This window comes from Dermacentor albipictus, chromosome 1, assembly GCF_038994185.2.
Source record: "Dermacentor albipictus isolate Rhodes 1998 colony chromosome 1, USDA_Dalb.pri_finalv2, whole genome shotgun sequence".
NCBI lineage: Eukaryota > Metazoa > Arthropoda > Arachnida > Ixodida > Ixodidae > Dermacentor > Dermacentor albipictus.
Window position 1 is genome coordinate 8,313,321 of NC_091821.1, and position 16,487 is coordinate 8,329,807.

The 16,487-nt window shown below is 48.9% G+C and overlaps 1 protein-coding gene across 2 annotated transcripts in view; it reads left to right on the forward strand.

The window, feature by feature from the left end:
* Positions 1 to 633: 633 nt before the first annotated feature.
* Positions 634 to 16,487, forward strand: part of LOC135897365 (nose resistant to fluoxetine protein 6-like) — a 58,370-nt gene continuing 42,516 nt past the window's right edge. Inside the window, exons 1-3 of one of the 2 annotated variants that reach the window (XM_065425974.2) lie at positions 634 to 4,340; positions 15,840 to 15,926; positions 15,995 to 16,172. In XM_065425974.2, the coding sequence (XP_065282046.1) occupies positions 15,999 to 16,172 (174 nt within the window). In that variant the 5' untranslated portion in view covers positions 634 to 4,340; positions 15,840 to 15,926; positions 15,995 to 15,998. The remainder of the gene's footprint in view (positions 4,341 to 15,839; positions 15,927 to 15,994; positions 16,173 to 16,487) is intronic. The other variant, XM_065425973.2, reaches the window with a different exon arrangement.

Consider the following 16,487-nt stretch of genomic DNA (forward strand, 5'->3'; position numbering starts at 1 on the left):
ACATACTCTCGACAACAGCGACGTGCAGCGACGCAAACGTTGCCGCAGTTTCGCTACTCAACAACTTAAGAACTCAACATATATTGGCACAAGATGATTTCGAATTACGCGCGCCAGCCGCCTCCTGCGTTCGTGCAGTTGTTTACTGCTACCTGCGAAAGATAGCGGCAGTGAAGCGGGCAACACGGGCTCGCAAGGCACGCGCAATCGGAGCAGCGTGTCATGAGCGCGGGACACGAGCGAAGAAGAAGACGTGCGGGTCTCTTGCGAAAAGACTGCGGACGCTCCTGTGAAGCTCTTGTTTAGCTGTGTGTCGGGCACAAGTTCGCCCAAGGTAAAGCGATTAAAGTACCATCACTCAATTGTGCGTTACAAATCTGGTGGAGGTGCGGGGTATGATTTTAAGCCCTTCTCAAGTCAGGGAAAGGAGCCTGGACTCACGGCAACTTGGACCCATCGAATTGACGCCTGTTCACCAACGCAGCAGTCGTCGCCTACGTGGTGAGCCCCCTGAGTTCTGCCCTTTGCCGGATTCTATCGGTGCGTCAGCATCTTCTAGCGGAAACGCTATCGAGATGACCACTCAAACCACGCCAACTCATATCGTAGTCAACTCGCCAATGACGCCAGAACCTTTCCACGGCGACACATTTGAAGACGCAGAGGACTGGCTGGAACGCTTTGAGCGCGTGGCTGAGTTCAATGGATGGAGCGGAGAGCGCAAGCTACGAAACGTTTACTTCGCATTAGAGGACAGCGCACGAACATGGTTCGAAAACCACGAAGAGACATTTGTGTCTTGGGATGCTTTTCGACGGGAGTTGCTGACAACCTATCCGAGTACCGACCGCAGGGAGAGGGCCGAAGCTGCCCTGCAAGCTAGAAACCAGCGCAACAACGAAAGCGTGGCCATGTATGTAGAAGACATGTCCCGCCTATTCCGCCGAGCGGATCCGAACATGAGCGAGGACAAGAAACTACGCCATCTAATGCGGGGCGTAAAACAGGAACTGTTCGCAGGGTTGGTTCGGAGCCCGCCGCACACCGTCGCTGAGTTTCGTTCAGAGGCGACGACTATGGAAAGCACGTTGCAACAGCGATCAAGGATGTACAACCGGGAGATGAACATCACCTCTGTGGACGCATTTCCGGCCGTCTTCGGAAACAGCGTGGAGGTCATGCGAGAGCTCGTGCGATCCGTAGTGCGCGAAGAGCTTCAGAGGCTACGGTTTGACCAGAACGTTCCAACGCCCTCTTCGCTGGCAGACCTCGTTCGCGAAGAAGTCAGACAGGTGGTCCGGGAACCACAGCTTAGTGCGCAGCCCCAAGCGCCACTCCTGCGCCAGCCGACCCTCTCATATGCCGATGTGCTGAGGCAAACTCCCGGACGTGCTGACGTCGCAGCCACTTCCGCTATGAATAGCTCGATGCCTCGTACTACGCTGCCGCCACCCGAGAGAAGATTCAGGAAGGCCGATGTATGGCGAACTCCTGACCGAATACCCCTCTGCTACCATTGCGGTGAGGCTGGCCACCTGTACAGAATGTGCCACTATCGTCAGGCAGGGCTTCGCGGTTTTCCGGTGAACGCACCTTGCCCTCGAAATGGTGAGCGTCCCTTGGAAATCGAAGAGTACCTGTCCACTCGTCAAAGCTCCCCATACGCGTACCAGCAACACCAACCTCGGTCAACAGCGCCGTTGAGGCATCGGTCACCGAGCCCCCACCCGTCTTCAAGCTCTCCAAGACGCCGTTCACAGAGCCCGCGTCGGGAAAACTAGAGTCAGCGACCTCGGGAGGTAAGGTCGCTGCCGACGCGAAAAGAGAAGAACCTCCATCGATGACTCCGAGCGACGACGAGGGACTCAGAAACCAGTGCCGTAAGAGTGACGTTGCTTCCGATTTACGTGTGTTTGTTGACGGTTACGAAGTAGACGCATTAGTGAATACAGGTGCAGATTACTCGGTAGTAAGTAGTGAGCTCGCCAGGAAACTGAAGAAAGTGCTGACTCCTTGGAAAGGGCCACAAGTTCGCACAGCAGGAGGACACCTCATCGACCCGACGGGCAAGTGTACGGCTAGAATAGGAATACGAGGCTTCACGTACGTCGCCAGCTTAATCGTGCTTTCCGAGTGCTCAAGAGACTTGATTATTGGCATGGACTTCTTGCAGGATAATGGCGCTATAATCAACTTGCGGGAATCATGTGTTTCCTTCTCAACCAAGCACGCTGTCGCAGCATTCAACACTGAAGAAAAATTCGACGCCATTTACATTGCCGATGACGACGTGATGCTTCCTCCGAGATCCAGCGTAGCCGTCACAGTCAGAAGCGACGCGTTCAGCGACTACGAAGGAATTGCAGACAGCAACACCAGTCTCCTACTCGAAAAGGGGATCTGCATGGCAAGAGGCCTTGTTCAGCTGCGTGGCGGATGTGCCAACGTTTTCCTCACTAATTTTGGGAATGAGGTGCAACATGTCGCGAAGGGAACCGTTGTTGCCACCCTTACTAACTTCGTCCAAGTTACAGATCTCAGCGTTCCGGAGTCTTCACCATCGAATTTTCAAGATGTGGATTCTGTCCTTGCAGCCATCGACATCGAACCAGGCCTATCGCCCAGACAGAAGGAGCAAATAGAGACCCTCGTAAGAGAATTTGCCGAATGTTTTTCAGTGTCATCCAAAGTCCGGCGGACATCTATTGCCAAACATCGGATAATTGTTGACGAATCAGTGAGGCCTATTTGCCAGCATCCCTACCGAGTGTCACCAAAAGAGAGGGAAGCCATCGGAAGTCTGTATCAGAATGGGCTATCGCGCATGTGCGCCGATATCGTTTGCCACTTCTTTCCCTGGCTCTCCTTTCCCTCGCTGCCTACGCAAGTACATAAGCGTATGAATAAACGACCAGTTGGTCATTCTTTGTTCAGCAACAAGTCGCCTCGGTCCATTACTTCAAAACGCGATACATGGTGTCAGAAGTGTTTGTCGCGGCAGCAGAATGGACGCCGTCAAGCCCCCGGAGCCGTTGCAGCTTTCTGGAAACTTGAGAAGAAACTGGCTACTGTTTAAGCAGAAGTTGGAACTCTACATCACAGCGACGTCGTCAGACAAGCCAAGGAAGGAAGCCGTAAAAGCGGCAATACTTCTCAGAACCGCAGGTGATGATGCCTTGGACGTGTACAACAACTTCGTGTTTGCCGAAGGTGAGGACAAAGAAGATTATCAAACTTTGGTCAGGAAGTTTGAAGAGTACTGTCTCCCCGAAGGAAATGAGGTTTATGAAAGGCACGTTTTCCGCCTTCGAGTGCAGGACGAGGCAGAACCATTTGAAAGCTTTTTGCGGGATCTCAAGAAGCAAGCGAAACTCTGCAACTTTGGAGAGCTTGAACCATCCATGATAAGGGACCAAGTGGTCTTTGGCATCAACGATAAAAAGCTCAGGCAGAGGTTACTTGGCGAGAAGGACCTTAGCTTGCAGAGAGCTGAGCAAATGTGCAAAGCAGCCGAAGTTTCTGCGCAGCAAAATGCATCATGGTCGAAGGAAAGGCTGCAAGTAGAGTACACGAGAGAAACTGAACGAGACAGCAAAAAACAATATCGATGCCGTCAATGCGGAAGAACTCATGCGCCAGAAGAATGTCCGGCTCGCGGAAAGTTTTGCTACGCATGCAAGAAAAAGAACCACTTCGCGGCATATTGCAGAAGACGCCAGATAAACGAAGTCGACGAAGCACAAAAGGCCGATGATAACTTCGATATCTTGAATATCGGCGTGTGCGGCATAACTGACGGCGCGGGAGCAGATTGGACAGTTCGCGGGAAGATAGCCGGCCAAGAACTGCGATTTAAAGTAGACACTGGCTCGCAAGCCAACCTACTACCTCTGTCTGTGTTCAGGCGTGCCAATCGAGCAATGGAGCCAAGAAAAAGCACAGCAGTTTTAACGGCATATAACGGAAGCATTATCAAGCATGTGGGAGTCTCAACAGAAGTCCTGAGCATAAACGGCCAAGAACGTGACGTTACATTTTTTATTGTGAAGAAAGGTCGCCATGCCATCATTGGTCTCAAAGCATGTCGGGAATTCGGACTGATTCAAACAGTGAATGCAGTAGACTCGAGCGAAGGCGCTCCCCAGCTGGCTTTTCCCCACCTATTTCGCGGAACCGGCTGCGTAAAGCGACTGTACAAGATGGTACTGCGACGGGATGCCGTTCCAGTGGTGCAGCCTGCCCGAAGGGTACCGTTGGCGATGAAGGAACCGCTTCGCGAAGAACTGAACCGCATGGAAGGGGCCTCTATCATTGCGAAAGTGGACGAGCCTACCGACTGGGTAAGCCCTTTACCCGCCGTGGTTGCTCAGTGGCTATGGTGTTGGGCTGCTGAGCACGAGGTCGCGGGATCGAATCCCGGCCACGGCGGCCGCATTTCGATGGGGGCGAAATGCGAAAACACCCGTGTACTTAGATTTAGGTGCACGTTAAAGAACCCCAGGTGGTCAAAATTTCCGGAGTCCTCCACTACGGCGTGCCTCATAATCAGAAAGTGGTTTTGGCACGTAAAACCCCAAATATTATTATTATTATTATTGGGTAAGCCCTTTAGTTGTAAGAAAAAAGGACGGCCGGCTTCGCATATGTTTGGATCCAAGGGCCATAAACAAAAGCATAATGCGGGAACATTACCCGATGCCATCCCGGGAAGACATTGAAAGCGAAATATCGGGCGCAAATTACTTTTCTCGGCTTGACGCAAACGCTGGTTTCCATCAGATACCATTGGATGATGCTACTTCACGCATGTGCACTTTCGCAACGCCCTTTGGGCGCTACAGGTTTTTAAGGCTGCCGTTTGGAATCTCTTCAGCGAGCGAGGTCTTCCAGAAGACATTAACAGAGATATTCGAAGGCCTGACAGGAGTACGCGTATACATTGACGACATACTGGTCTGGGGTGACGCGACAGAGCAGCATAATGAAAGGCTTCGAGCCGTACTGAAGCGAGCGGAGCAAGCTGGGCTGACGTTTAATGAAAAAAAAATGTGTATTTTGCGTGACACAGGTGAGATTTCTTGGTGATGTGATCAGCAAAAATGGTGTCCGTCCCAGCCCAGACTTAATTGAGAGCATACACGCCATACCACCTCCGAAGGATAAGCAGGCGGTTCGAAGAATGTTGGGCGTCGTGAATTACTTTCGCAAATATGTACCCTCACTCAGTGAAAAGACGTCATTACTTCGTGGCCTTATGAAGGAAAGCGTGGTGTTTGAATGGACATCAGCGCACGCGCAGGAATGGGCTCAGATCTGCGAAGCACTGATACACCCACCGCTTCTAGCACTCTTCGATTCAAAGAAAGAAACGAAGGTAACGGCAGACGCCTCGGGAACCGGCATTGGTGCCGCCTTATTGCAAAAGCACGGAAACGACTGGCGTCCCGTCACGTACGCATCGCGGGTTCTGAGTGAGAGTGAAACGCGGTATGCTCAAATCGAAAAGGAGGCGCTCGCTATAGTTTTTGCGTGCGAAAAGTTTCATCAGTTTGTGTATGGTCGCAGGATCCTGGTCGAAACTGATCACAGGCCACTGATTGCTATCGCTCAAAAAAGTGTTGTGGACATGCCACCAAGGCTGCAGCGATTTTTCATCCGTCTCTTCAAATATGACTATGTCTTGCAATTCATCCCTGGGAAAGACTTGCTGCTCGCAGATATGCTGTCCCGTGCTGCCACGCTGCCTGGGTGCGCTGAAGAAACGGAAGACGTGGATATCCACGCAGTTCAAGTGGTCTCAAGCCTTGTAAGCACAAGAACAAAGCAACGACTGGAAGAAGAAACTCGCACAGATCCGTATTTAAGCAGCGTTATAGAACAACTAAACACTGGTGCGACCATTCAAGGGGAACTTAAGCCGTTCACATCTGAGTTGGCGGCAGTGGATGGCATACTGCTAAAAGGAAGCAAGATTGTCATACCAAAAACCATGAGGGCCGAAATTCTGCGGCGGATACACGAGGGTCACTTGGGACAGAACAAATGCAAGGCCAGGGCACGTAGGCTAGTTTTTTGGCCAGGACTCGGCAGTGATATTGAGAACCTGGTACGAACGTGCCATGTGTGTCAGAAATACGCCTACAGCCAACCGAGCGAGCCTCTGCTGCTACGGCCTACACCGGAACTACCATGGCACCGTGTCGGAATTGACCTGTTCCAATACGCAGGGCACTCGTACGTGGTAGTGTATGACGACCACTCGAACTTCCCAGAGGTTGAAAGGTTGGTGGGCACAACAGCGATGGAAACCATTTCTAAGATATCTGCCATATTCTCTCGCTATGGCATTCCTGCGCAAGTTTGCACTGACAACGGGCCCCAGTTCGCTTCAAGTGACTTCGCGGCTTTCGCAAGACGGTACGACTTCGAACATATAACATCCAGCCCTAATTTTCCGCGCTCAAACGGCCTAGCCGAAAAGGGGGTACAGATTGTTAAAAGAATTCTCAAGAAAGCTACGGAGTGCCGTGAGGATTTCTGGTTGGGCCTTTTGGCTTATCGATCTTCCCCCTTAGAAGATGGACGGTCTCCCGGAGAGTTGCTGCAAGGTCGTCGTCTTCGGACAACTGTTCCCGAGTTCAACACTGATGGGGCATGCCCTGTATCAAAACATCGGCAATCATTGCGGGGCAAGCCGCTATCGCCTCTTGAAGCAGGAAACGTCGTTCGGATAAAAAATGGGAACTGGTCACGCAAAGCAACAGTGCTTAAAGAAGCAGCGCCACGTTCGTATATGGTCCGAACTGAGAACGACCAGCGGCTGAGGCGCAATCGACAGCATTTGCGGCGAACAGACGAGCACTGCGCAAACGTGAACGACTACGAGAGTAGCCGGGAAGACACTGAGCCGGAACCGAATGACTTATTACAACCGATCGAAGATTTTGAACCGGTAAACGACGCAGGTGACACTGCGGCAGCCGACCGCTGCTCAAGCCGGCAAATGACCGGGGCTCCTGACTCAGCCGGGCAAGAAGACACACCGGGAAACCCATCCGCACTGTCAACAATTCGTCGGTCTACCAGATCCCGGAGGGAGCCGAAGCGTCTCTGCTACGACGAAAACTTTCGTCAAGTCTGCTAGCTTGTTTTTTTTGTGTGTGTGTGTGTTTGTGTGAAGACAAGCAAGTCTTCCAATTGTATGAAGAAAAGATGTATCAAAATGGGCTATCGCGCATGTGCGCCGATATCGTTTGCCACTTCTTTCCCTGGCTCTCCTTTCCCTCGCTGCCTACGCAAGTACATAAGCGTATGAATAAACGACCAGTTGGTCATTCTTTGTTCAGCAACAAGTCGCCTCGGTCCATTACTTCAAAACGCGATACAAAGTCAAGTTAAGGAAATGCTTGAAGACGACGTAATTCAGCCGTCGGCAAGTCCGTGGGCGTCGCCTGTGGTACTTGTAAAGAAAAAGGATCAAACCTTGCGCTTCTGCATTGATTACCGAAAGCTGAACGCCGTCACAAAGCGGGATGTGTACCCACTTCCAAGAATCGATGACACTCTAGATAGACTACGAGATGCCAAATTATTTTCCTCCCTGGACCTCAAAAGCGGCTACTGGCAGATAGAAGTGGACGAACGAGATCGTGAAAAGACGGCGTTTGTGACGCCAGACGGTCTGTACGAGTTCAAAGTGCTCCCATTCGGCCTTTGTTCCGCACCTGCCACATTTCAGCGGATGATGGACACTGTGCTCACCGGTCTGAAATGGCAAACCTGTCTCGTTTATCTTGACGATGTCGTGGTTTTTTCTACCACCTTCGAGCAGCATGTAGAACGTCTGCGGGCTGTGATGGAAGCGATTACGTCAGCAGGTCTGACGATAAAACCGCAGAAATGTCATTTTGGCTTTCGCGAGCTTCTTTTCCTCGGCCATGTCGTCAGTTCAGAAGGCATTCGCCCGGACCCTGAGAAGACTGCGGCAGTGGAGAAATTTCCGAAACCAACCGACAAAAAGGCTGTTAGGCGATTCTTAGGACTTTGCGCCTACTACAGACGCTTTGTGAAAAATTTTTCAAGGATCGCCGAACCACTAACGCGGCTAACAAAGGAAGACGCGCCTTTCGTCTGGTTGAATGAGCAGGAGAATGCTTTCAATGAGCTCCGAAAGCGTCTTCAGAACCACCCAGTTCTCGCTCATTTCGACGAGGAAGCCGACACTGATATTCACACAGACGCAAGCAATTTAGGTCTCGGTGCCGTCCTCATTCAGTGGCAAAACGGAGAGGAACGAGTCATTGCGTATGCCAGTCGAACACTTTCGAAGGCTGAGGTGAACTACTCAGCGACAGAAAAAGAATGCCTCGCGGTGATATGGGCCATCAGCAAGTTTAGACCATACTTATATGGCCGACCATTCCGAGCTATCAGCGACCATCATTCGTTGTGCTGGCTGGCGAATCTCAAAGACCCATCTGGACGGCTGGCAAGGTGGAGTCTACGGCTGCAGGAATACGATATAACGGTCGTATACAAGTCCGCTCACAAGCACAGTGATGCAGATTGCTTGTCCCGTGCCCCGATTGAATACACGGAATCTACGCTTAGGGAAAATGAACAGGATTACCCTTTCCTAGGAGCTGTAACATCATCACAAATGGCTCAGCATCAGCGATCCGACGGAGTTACGCCTGCTCATTGATTACCTAGAAGGACATCCTGTCGACATTCCACGAGCTTTTGTCCGCAGCTTGTCGTCGTTCGTCCTGAGAAATAATGTCCTGTACAAACGAAATTTCGAACATAGTGCAGAGACATTTCTGCTCGTCGTACCTTCAAAGTTACGACTCGAGATATTGGAAGCATGCCACGACGAGCCAGCAGCAGGACATTTAGCAGTGAGCAGAACATTCGCACGCATCCGCATGAAGTATTACTGGCCAAAGTTATTGAATTCTGTGCAGCACTACGTAAGAACCTGCCGGGACTGTCAAAGACGTAAAATACCACCATTCAAGCCAGCAGGTCTCCTACAACCGATACAGCCACCGGAAACTCCATTCGCACAAGTGGGAATGGACTTACTTGGCCCCTTTCCCACATCGTCATCAGGAAAGCGTTGGATCGTAGTTGCAACTGACTACCTAACTCGATATGCCGAGACAGGGTCTCTTGTCAAGGGAACGGCCAGTGAAGTAGCTGATTTTTTTGTCACTAACATAGTCCTACGGCACGGCGCCCCTAAAGTCCTCATCACGGACCGAGGAACCATATTTACTGCCCGCTTGACACAGTCCATTATGAAATTGACGCACACCAGTCACCGCAAAACCACGCCATATCATCCGCAGACAAATGGACTGACTGAGCGGCTCAACAGAACGCTGACTGATATGCTGTCAATATACGTGGACATGGAGCACCGAACATGGGACAGGATACTACCGTACGCAACGTTCGCGTACAATACCGCTGTGCAAGAGACGACTCAAATGACACCTTTCCAACTTGTTTTTGGCGGGACCGTCACCACAACCTTAGATGCAATGCTACCAGTAGATGAGACCTCCGAAAATGACAATGACGTCAGCGACTTCACACAAAGAGCTGAAGAAGCACGGCAGCTGGCGCGACACCGCATCCAGCAGCAACAGCAAACCGACGCGGACCGATACAACGTGCGACGCAGAGACGTCCAGTATGCACCTGGAGACAAAGTATGGGTGTGGACTCCCGTACGGATGCGCGGCCTATCCGAGAAGCTTCTTCGTCGTTACTTCGGCCCGTATAGGATAATTTGCCGAATTAGTCCGTTGAACTACGAAGTTGCTCCAGAAGGTCAAGTAACCTCATCACGACAGCGGCATCGCACAGAAATCGTCCACGTCGTCAGAATGAAACCGTACTACGACAGGCAATAACTGCTTCCGCCTACAAGCGTTGCGAAATCATGACAGCCTAGAAATCACCGCCCTCTGTATGAGCATCGGGACGATGCACTCTTGGAAGGGGGACAATGGCACAAGATGATTTCGAATTACGCGCGCCAGCCGCCTCCTGCGTTCGTGCAGTTGTTTACTGCTACCTGCGAAAGATAGCGGCAGTGAAGCGGGCAACACGGGCTCGCAAGGCACGCGCAATCGGAGCAGCGTGTCATGAGCGCGGGACACGAGCGAAGAAGAAGACGTGCGGGTCTCTTGCGAAAAGACTGCGGACGCTCCTGTGAAGCTCTTGTTTAGCTGTGTGTCGGGCACAAGTTCGCCCAAGGTAAAGCGATTAAAGTACCATCACTCAATTGTGCGTTACAATATGTATGGCAATGAATAAACAATTTTTAATGTATAAACCAGCATAAAAGAAATTATAGTGCTTTTAAGTGGTTTTTATATTGTTTAACTTTTCTTGACATGAAAACGAAAATAATGATCAGCAGCGCCATAGCAATTTGGCGAGAAACGCCGGAACCACTCAATGGCCTTTCAAAAGTGCCGTGTAGCAGCGGGACAACTCCTTTGAGTCGATAGAGTTGTGGCATTTCGAAGGCCATCGACTGGAAGGCCTTTCAAATGTGCCAGTGTGACACAGGTATAAGGCACAATCTCCATAGAAATAAGAATAGAGCACCGAAACTGTCAGTACGTGGTATCTTTTGAGCTTTCATGATTGCTATCGCTGCTCAAGGAGCTCAGGAATGGCGTTAAGCAGTGCGTGCTCTTGTTGCGTTGGTATTACGAGGAAGGGCCGTAATTGCTATTATGGCTCTCACGTCCCACTGTTGAGCAGTCAGACACAGGAACTGCGAATGAGCTGCAAGACGGAGCGCACGAGGGAACGGGTCACGTGAGTGTGAGCCCCTCCACTCCGTGGCGCAATTCTGGGAAACAGATGAACTCTTTCTGCTGATGTTTTGCTTATCTTCTACATCCACTTCTCACTAGACCCCTACTGGTTAACTTCCAGGCCAAGAATTCGCAGCTCACCAGTTCCAGGAATCAGCGATGAGCGAATCTTATGATGGAAGTCGCCATCGCAAACTGACTTTCTGCCCGTTTTTTTTCGCAATGTCTTTATAGCGAGATTTCTGTATCGATATAGGGAGTCCAGCGGACTGAACGTACTCGTATAATACATCAAGGCATTTATCAAGTTGTTTGCATTGTATCTCAAGTTCCTGTGAGTGGGCTATAAAGCGACGTCGTCGACATCAATAGCATATCTGATAATTCAACGTCCTGTAGTTTACACGCAATAGACATGAAGGCCATATTAAATAATAACGGTGCCAGAACGGAGCCTTGTAGTGACTCACGGTTTGATGGAACAGTACCGAATTGCTGCCCGTCTACACGAATAGAAACTGTTTGGCGGGTTAAGAGGGAGTGTACTAGTCTCTTCAACTGAAGCGGCAAGCCGAGCATTTCCATGTTTCATAGAATGGTGTCGTGATTCACATAATCGTACGCTTTGTCTATGTCAGTAGCCACCATAGTGCGCACCAAATGAGCGTAAGGTGAGATGTGCAGGACCTCATCTGCTAGTATAGCTGGGCCATCTTCCATACCTAAGTACGGCCTGAATCCGATCAGAGCTGGATAGTATTTATGGCTGTGTTCGAGCCACCACGAAAGCCGGGTAGCCAGCATTTGCTCAAAGAATTTGTAGATCGTTGGTGCCAAATAAATTGGCCAGAGAGCTTCAAAGCTTGCCTGTGGCTTTCCTTGTTTAGGTATATATGGGTACCTCTACAGTATGTTTCCACTCAGGTGGGAGAGATCCCTCGATTCATTCGGTATTCATAACCTCGAGTAAAGTGTCGATGGCCTCAACTTCCAAGTTCTTGAAAAGCTCATATGGGAGGCAGTCATACCCAGGCGTTGATTGCTGCTTTGTGCATTCAATTGTAGCGAGCATCTCGGCTTTTGTGAAAGGCATCGTAATACCCAAAATATCATCCGCATCAAATGATACAGGATTTGCCGGTCGTTGCTGATTATTTGGAAAAAAAAACTGACAGCTGCTTGCCTGGAAAAATCTTCCGGGCAAAGGTTGAGGGCCAGTCGGATTCCTTACCATGGGACTGCATGATAACCACCGCGCTCCATGACCTGAAAAGCGCGCCAGAATTTCCTGTCTCCTGCTCCATAGCCTAGGTGCTCACACTGATCACGCCTGCGGTTTCTTGACAGTTGCTTTTCGTACCCCGGGGCATGCACAGAGATGCGGTTAGCCAAAGCGCGGGCTTAGTGTGGCAAAGGGTTACGGTTAGCCGCATGTTCCGCCTGGCGGCAATGCGCCCATAGGTTGAGAAGGTTTAGGCCAGGGGTCAGTTTGTCCTTATTTACTGTCGTAGATCGTCAAGTCGTGTGAGATTGTTTGTAAGTTGGAGATGACAGTTGTTGCATCAAATGGATTTGCTCTGTCATCGTCGTGGACCTTTCCCCAATCGGTTACCCTTATTTTGCGACTAGGTTTCTTCATATTCATGTATTCAGTATGTATATGTATACCGATCAACACTGGTGAGTGGTCACTTCGCCATGCATCTGGCTCAGCCGCCCACGTAGGATATCCAGGACCAAGCCACCAAGTGAGGTCCAGTACATGAGATCGAGTTGTTGGGATGATAGGGACGCCTGGATGACACAGAAGGACGAAGTTTGAATCCTTGAAGACTTTGTTGACCTGTCTGCCTCTTTTTGAGTCACTTTCATAGCCCCATGTGGTGTACGGGGCATTAAAATCACCTCTAGCAAGAACCGGAATCGGAGCCCCTGGTTATACGGACCTAATGTGGTGCAACCGACCGAGGTTGAGGCATGTGCTGCCTAGTCTCCCGTAAACTGAGCACCATGCTAATGATATCTTGACCGGACTGATTAGAACCGCAACCACTTCTTGTTGTTGTGCGCACCATTTATCGAAGTTTATCTGTGTTTGGTGGATGTTTGAATAGGTGTACACGGTGGCCTTCCCGCATTTTTCTGCTGAGTAACCTACTTACTCTTCGATGCGTTACTACTATTCAAGAAAGATGATATGCGCCCACCTCTAGATCTTTCCAATAAGCGGAGGCGTTGTCAGCGTTTGTTGAACATTTACGGGCCTTTCACCATTTCCTGACACTATTTAGCAATGCCAGACAAAAATATCAGCAAACGTCTCCTACCTCAGCAGTGCGCCCGCACTGCATGTAACACTGCAGGCGGGGAGTTCACATATAAATGCGCAAAACTAGAAACGCTCACTGTAGACTGCATCTTGAAATTACTGTTGACTGTAGATGACACTGGCGTGTGTGCTAGCTGGAAGTACGCGAAGTGAATCGGTAGTAATCGGTAGTTACGTGGCCCCGTTTTTTCGGAGCCTCCGCTCCTATTGTGCATGGTTGTACAGACATGCCAGCCGATGACGGTTGATATAAACTCCGCTACAGATGAGCGATAAGCTCAGCCCCTCACTCCGCCCACCCCCATGTTTTTATTTAATTAAATGTACAGATACGTACTTTTGTGCGCCAACGTGTGTCAAAAAGAGACTCATATTGGGAACAATAGAGTCACAGCAATATAAAAGAGCGCGTAAGGAAGAGTTCTTATGAACATGCGGCGAGCCCTGACACAGCTGCAGAATAATAACGCCAGCTTATCGCATGTAATCTCTGTGGCTGCAGCTATTCGAACATTTATGGAAAGGTTCAGCCAGACTTGGAGCATGTGAAACCGCCAAACGTTAAGAAATACGAAAATGCTCTATTGCCCTCTGTCGGTATTCAGTAAACGTACTCAGCCTACATGCAAGCTAACAAGCTTGTAGGCTGAATCGTCTTTTCGCTCCGAATGCGGAGCGCAAAGAGGATTAATCATCGAGACCAGAGCCTGGTTTGTAATTATGTCTTACTGTTTCAACTTTTACGAAGGTTTCCAGACATACACTATCAAACGCTTCTTTTCTTATTGGAGCATTTAGTGGCTTTAGTTCATCATGCAAAGATTCTATCTTTCATTAACCGTTGAGCAGATTTCCTGAACTGTTTTTCGTTTTTCGTGCTTGCTCCTCTTGATGCGCCATTCTAAGCTGGAAAGCTTTGCTCTTGAGCATGCGCTACCTGCTTAGTGCGAAAACAAATAGAGGGTGTTCAGCGAACACTGTCAACATTTTTTTTTAATTGCCTCTGTTAGATACCACATGTCCAGTTCATGAGCTGACCTATACGAAGAGGCGGATATTACTTGTGCGAAAAATTGCAATGCATAATTGACTTAATAACAAAACGTTACTAATTTATCTTCGAAATAAATAAATTAGGGTACATATTGCAATTTACAAATTCTAGCCGTGAGACTGCAAGCTATATCTACTTGAAAAGAATTGTGCGGATGATGCCATTTACGATATATGCGCTCTCAAACTAGTGGTAAAAATGTAAAAATACACTGTCGTTCCACTTAATTTCTTAACAAAACGCCGTTTTACGTATTGAAGGACAAAAGTAACTGGAACGCCTATGCATTTCTCCGCGAAGTTCGGGAATTACTGTCTCCAAACTGGTGTCATCCTCAGAATTCGTTTCAAGTGGATCCGCCTTGCAAACTCCCCTGCTGAATTTGTAAATTTCATTGTGTGCCATGAGGTGATTAGTTAAACATTTAATTAGTGAACTTTAGTTAATTAGTAGAGTACGCATTTCAAGTTTTTGTGAAAGTAATATCCGCCTCATCAAGTAGACCAGCTCACGGACTACAGTTGTGATGGCTGTCGCAGGAAATTTTAAAGAAATTATGAAAGTGTTCGCTGAAACACCGTGTATATGAAGCATGTTGGCTGCCGCATTCGGAATGACAAAACATGGTTTCTCGTTATCCCAGCTAACCCTGCGAAGCAATGCCTTGCACAATATGGTTGTTGCCCTTCAGACCTCACAAGTAAACGCTGCGTCAGTTTTCTTACCGTCAAAATGGGCTACGCACATTCAGTACATATGGCGGATCCTGACTTGCAAGCAGCTTATAGCTTATATTTCGGCTCCTCTCGTGCCTAAAATGAAACTAAGCACAGCGTTCAGAAAAGCGCCTAAACGCGAAACCCATGCTCGACTTGGTCAAATCCGTCTCTGAGTAACGCATGACGTTAACGTGCCCAATATACCCATTGCCCTACCATGGGCCCGTTCACGTTAGGCGTTATCTTCTGCCGGATCTGACCAAGTCAAGCATAGGCTTCAAAATAAGTCACATTTATGAATACGGGGGCAAGTGCCTCATACATGGGTACCTAAAACCCAAACTTTAGTGCCTAAAAATTCTACCTCTATTATTGAAAAAGGCTTCTGCGTTTTCCCTGGTTTTATCACAAACTACAATACCATTCCGAATCAGAATTGGTTTCATTGTAGCGATTAGAAAATTACAAGCCTAATGCGCAGCTAGGCATGTAAATGCTATTTTTTGAAGAATTTCATCCTTCACGGCGTATGCGAATGAGTATTGCAATAATTTACAACCTCACATAGAAGTTTCCCACTCGTATGATTCTCACAGTCGCAAGAGGTGCGGATTGTGTATGTGTAGAGTTCGTGGACTTAGACCACTGATTCAGCGTAAAAAGCACTCACCGAATTTTTTAAACATAAACTAAATAACAAACAATGAAAACAAGTAAAAATTTAGATTTGCGCGTAGCATGAACTTAATTCTAGAATCGTAAGAATGTTGTGATACAAACATATTCAGTAGGCCTCGGATGTTCATCTTACGAAGACTTTACTAAGGGTGTGGTGCAAGTTTGTAAAAATAACAAACCAGAAATAGACATTTCCTGATAATATTCATCTTTTTCAGCGGATTCCTTTTGGCGTACGTCGTCGAGAAGCAGAAGCGAAGTGGACCGATCCTCTTCGTCATTGGCGTTGTGCGAAGATACATAAGGTGAGTAATTACGTCGTCACAAGGAATATCTCCGGGTCACTAAAGCTCCGTACAAACGCCGTCTTCAGGACTATGGTGCCCCCGTTCTTCGTCATCATGTGCATGTACATGCTTCCGGCACTGACGTCTGGGCCTGGCGCCAAGCGTTACTTTGACAAGTTTTACCGCGAGGTAAACGAACACTGGAAGACGCTTCTTCTGCAAGTGGACAACTACAACCACGAATACGATGGCAGCGGAAGACTGGTGAGCCTCTGAGTCCGCCGATCGGCATTTCGGCGGTCATTCAGAATTCGTTGCATTGCACAGCTCGAGCTGGGTTATATCAGTTTCTCTAAAACAACTTCACAACGGCAGCAGGATGGATACACATAACAAAGGGCGGCAATATGTTTGTTGTGCATCTTCGTTTATGTTGCCATCGTCCGCCTGTCTGTCGAATGTTTCTTCAAGTGGCGTTTAGTCTGTTCTTAATACACACAGTAGAATCATTATAGATTTCAATGTGGAAATGCTAATGAATGCTGCGCGGAAAAGCATGTGGCCAGCAAAGCGTTATTC